Raw genomic sequence first — 3,838 nt, 5'->3', positions numbered from 1 at the left:
CCCCCGGCAGCCCCTTTCCCCCGGGGCAGGCGGATGCTGCAGCGGGGCAGGGGTCCCCGAGGGTGGCCGGGGGCCCGGGAGAGCGGTGGGCAGGAGCTGGTAAAAATAGCACCCAGGTGCCCTCTGCCCCAGAAGCGATTTCTGGTTCGGTAAACAGGAAATCTATTCTTAGGCCCATTCATGAGCCGCGGGCTGACGGCAGCTCCCCGCTCCGGGCTTGTTTTGTTCCTCGCTGACACAGGGGTGACGCCGAGGCGGAGGCCACCACGCAGAACCTTCCAGCCCCGCGGGCTTCCCCTCGCTCGCTCCTTCCCCTCAGCAGCACCCCGAGCTCCCCGGCTTTTCCAGGGGTGCTGGGGCTTCCCCTTTGCATGAGGTAGAGGTGAGGGCGGTTTTGGGGGGTCTCTGGAAAGCCCCGTGCTCTTCGCTTCTGGGCTCAGCCCCGTGGTGGATGGCACCCTGAGGGGCAATTGCTTTGGCAGAGCTCTCCCCCCAACATCTAGCTCCTCTCCCCCTTCCTTGATGGCATCTCTTAAGTTGGAGGAGATAAAGCCACCACGGTTTGCACTTTCTTGGGATGAGCTGAGCTGGGGAGACTGAGGAAGGAGGATGATGCTCACAGCTTTTTCCTGGCTTCCCAAGGCCCCCCAGACTGGTGATGGCTGTGGTTCGTCTTTGCTCCCCATCCTTTCCCCATCCTATTTGCAGTATCCGGCTCCAACTCACTTCCCTTCCCGCTCTCCATGGATCCATTTAGCCCGTGACACCCCTGGGCCCTGCCCGAGGCTGCCGTGCTTCTGGTGCAGGCAGAAATCCCTGCCTGCTGGGGACAGCGGGCTCCCCCAGCTCCCTGCCACGGGGCTCCCGCATCCCATGGCTCAGAAGTGGCAACTTCTGCCTGGGCAACATTTTTGGGGGAGCTAAAGAAGATGCAGAGAGAGAAACATGGGGCTGCAGCGCTGGGTGAAACAACCAGGGGCGCTCGTTGTGCTGACAGTGGAGAGGGGGATTCCCCCGTGTCACCCCAGCATCGCGGCCCTGCAGCAGCACCTGCGTGGAGCCAGCCTTGTCCCAGAGCACTTCCCCCCAGGGAACGAGTGACTGAGAGAGGCGCAAGGGTGCAAGGTGATTGTGAACAGGATGGGGTGCAGGGAAAGTCTGGGGGAGGCAGGAGTGCAGGCTGGCTCAGCGACGCAGGCTGGGGGTGTCTGTGGTTATGGGGTACCCCCACACCACGGGACTGCAGCAGTGTGAGGCCAGGAGCAGTGACAGGCTGGGAGGGGGACATCCTAAATCCAGCACTTAGGATCCCTGAGCCGGGTGAGCTGCCAGCTGGGTCTCTGCAGGGTGTCAGAGTGGGGCTGGTGACAGATAAGGGGATGGGGGGCTCCAGTGACAATCCCACGGGGCGCTCTGGAAAATACCCCCTCCCCCCCCAAAAAAAGGCTCCTTGGACCACACACCGGGGGTGCAGGTAGGGTTTATCACAGCAGTCCCAATTCCACAGATGCTTTCACAAAACCAGGCATCCCTCCTGCACCATCCACCACCGGGGCTGGGCTGGGAGCAAGGCTGAGGCATTGCTGCCCTCGGGCGGCAGCGGGCGGCACGGCACGGTGGGCCGGGGCCAGGCTGGCTGCAGGGGCACAGGGTCCCCAAAACCCCCTGGCTGTCCCTCCACCTCACGGCCCGGGTACCTCCATCGACTCTGTCCAGTGCGGAGAGCAAGAAGGGAGAGGAAGAGCCGGCTTGTCCGTGCGGTGGCAAACATGCCGCTGCCTTGCCCATTTCGTGATGAAGAACCAAAGCACGGAGAGGTCGAGGAGCTGCCCGAGGCCGGCTGCGAGGGCAGGGGGAGGTTTTATCTACCAGGCAGCCCAGGAGGTGGCCATGGCCTCATTCTGTTTCGTCACAGGAGTCCCCATCCTCGCCTTCCTCTGGGTCTGTGATCCCCGCGGCGGAGCGTGCCATGGCCCTCATCCAGCGCCGCTTCAGCTCCTCGGTGTCGGCCACGAAGGTGTAGACCTGCCGGGACTGCACCAGCTGGAAGGGGTGGCGGGAGTCGCCCTGGGGCAGGTCCCTCACCTCGTAGCCCAGCAGCGGGATGGAGGTGTGTGCTCGGACGTCCTGCCAAAAGCGGAGACAGTGGTGGGAGGCAGGGGACGGGCATGCTGGGCTGTCCCTTGCAGATGGAGCTGAGCCCGGCCTTACCTGGGGGGCCGCGTAGATGTACAGCACAAGGGGATCATCCTGCGGGATCACGAACCAGCCCCGAGTGCCCCCCTTGCCATTCTTGTCCAGCAGCTGCAGGGAACTGCACAGCAAACTCCTGCCCGATACTTCTGCGGCTCCTTTCTGCCAAAAAACCAGCAAACAAATCCCTAAATACCCTGTGTGGGAGGCAGAAAGGGCACGGAGTGAAGGTCGTTTCCTGGGGAGTTCCCTGCCTGCTCCACAAAACCCCCCCAAACCAGGGGCGGGCGAGGGTGGTCCTGGCTGCGAGGGTCCCACTGAGATGCCGTGGCAGAGTGCCCCCCGAATGCCTGGTCCCAAGGCTCAGAGCAGGAAGGAGGGGGCTTCGCGCACCCACCAGCCTCGCAATTAGCGGGCACCCTCTGATGGTGCGGGAGTGACTCCCACCCCTCCTGCTGCAGGTGTGTGGCTGGGCTGTGGCACTGGGGGTGGGGAGCGGGGTGGGTGGCAGAGCTCAGAGCAAGCGGGACAGAGGAGCAGAGCACGGGGAGGACGGGCAGAGAGGGGCAGAGCTCACCTCCAGGATGCCTTTGTGCTTCCCCTCCTGGTCCTCGGGCACCACATGGCCCGTCAGGAAGATGTAACACTCCTGGCACACACGGTTCAGGCGGTTCCCATCGTACTGCAGCTCGGCCTTGTAGTCAGAGCAGCGAGCACACACCACCTACAACCACCAGACAGGGACACTGGTGAGACTGGGGCAGGGCTGGGGGATCCCAGGGACAACTTCATGTGGAGCTGAGGGGCAGAGGCAGCCCTGAGGCTGGGAAAAGGGGCACAAGGTGTAGGAGAGGTGCGCTCCTGCCCCAGCGGCCACCTGAGCAGGCCAGGAGGGAGGAAAGAGAGCGGGGAAGGGGCGACTCACATATCCACAAGCTCGACAGTGGTGTCTCCGGCGCATGATGGCGTTGAAGGGCTCCTTGCAGCGCATGCACATGGTCACCAGGTTGTCCCGCACCCACTGGGGGGCTCGGCGGCCCAGCTCCTCTGTCTGGAGGTGGGAGACAGCAGCTCTGGGGCTGGCTAGCCGTGGTCCGGGTGGTCCCAACCCCTCTGCTCTCACCTTTCTCCTCCCCAGCCCTTCCCCCTGTCTGCAGCCTTCCCCCACCAGCTCTGTTTAGCTAGGGAAACTGAGGCACAGCAAGGTGGGCTCTCCCTGAGCTTCTGTGAAGTGGGTGCTGGAGGCAGGCAAGGTGTGGGGAGGGCAGCAGGGTTACCTTCAATGCAGGGGTGCCCATCTCCAGCCCACGCACCGCCGTCTTAAAGGTCTCACTCCTCTTCTCCTTCCTGTCAATGGCATCTTGGAAGGCCTAGAGGGGAAGGCAGGGCACTGAGGCACAGCAAGGTGGGCTCTCCCTGAGCTTCTGTGAAGTGGGTGCTGGAGGCAGGCAAGGTGTGGGGAGGGCAGCAGGGTTACCTTCAATGCAGGGGTGCCCATCTCCAGCCCACGCACCGCCGTCTTAAAGGTCTCACTCCTCTTCTCCTTCCTGTCAATGGCATCTTGGAAGGCCTAGAGGGGAAGGCAGGGCTGGAGGGGCAGTCGGGGGGGCTGGCCCTGCCACAGGGCGGGGAATGAGACGCCCGC

The 3,838-nt window shown here is 63.7% G+C and overlaps 1 protein-coding gene across 1 annotated transcript in view; it reads right to left on the bottom strand.

The window, feature by feature from the left end:
- Window positions 1-1,896: 1,896 nt before the first annotated feature.
- Window positions 1,897-3,838, bottom strand: part of FGD2 (FYVE, RhoGEF and PH domain containing 2) — a 10,313-nt gene continuing 8,371 nt past the window's right edge. The window contains exons 12-16 of the mRNA XM_035893727.1: window positions 3,671-3,763; window positions 3,119-3,244; window positions 2,771-2,917; window positions 2,212-2,355; window positions 1,897-2,127 (exon numbers count right to left, since the gene is read on the bottom strand). Coding sequence (XP_035749620.1) covers window positions 1,897-2,127; window positions 2,212-2,355; window positions 2,771-2,917; window positions 3,119-3,244; window positions 3,671-3,763 — 741 coding nt within the window. The remainder of the gene's footprint in view (window positions 2,128-2,211; window positions 2,356-2,770; window positions 2,918-3,118; window positions 3,245-3,670; window positions 3,764-3,838) is intronic.

Source organism: Egretta garzetta, unplaced genomic scaffold (genome assembly GCF_000687185.1).
Source record: "Egretta garzetta isolate BGI_Z169 unplaced genomic scaffold, ASM68718v1 scaffold105, whole genome shotgun sequence".
Lineage (NCBI taxonomy): Eukaryota > Metazoa > Chordata > Aves > Pelecaniformes > Ardeidae > Egretta > Egretta garzetta.
This window is presented reverse-complemented; position numbering and strand designations above follow the sequence as displayed.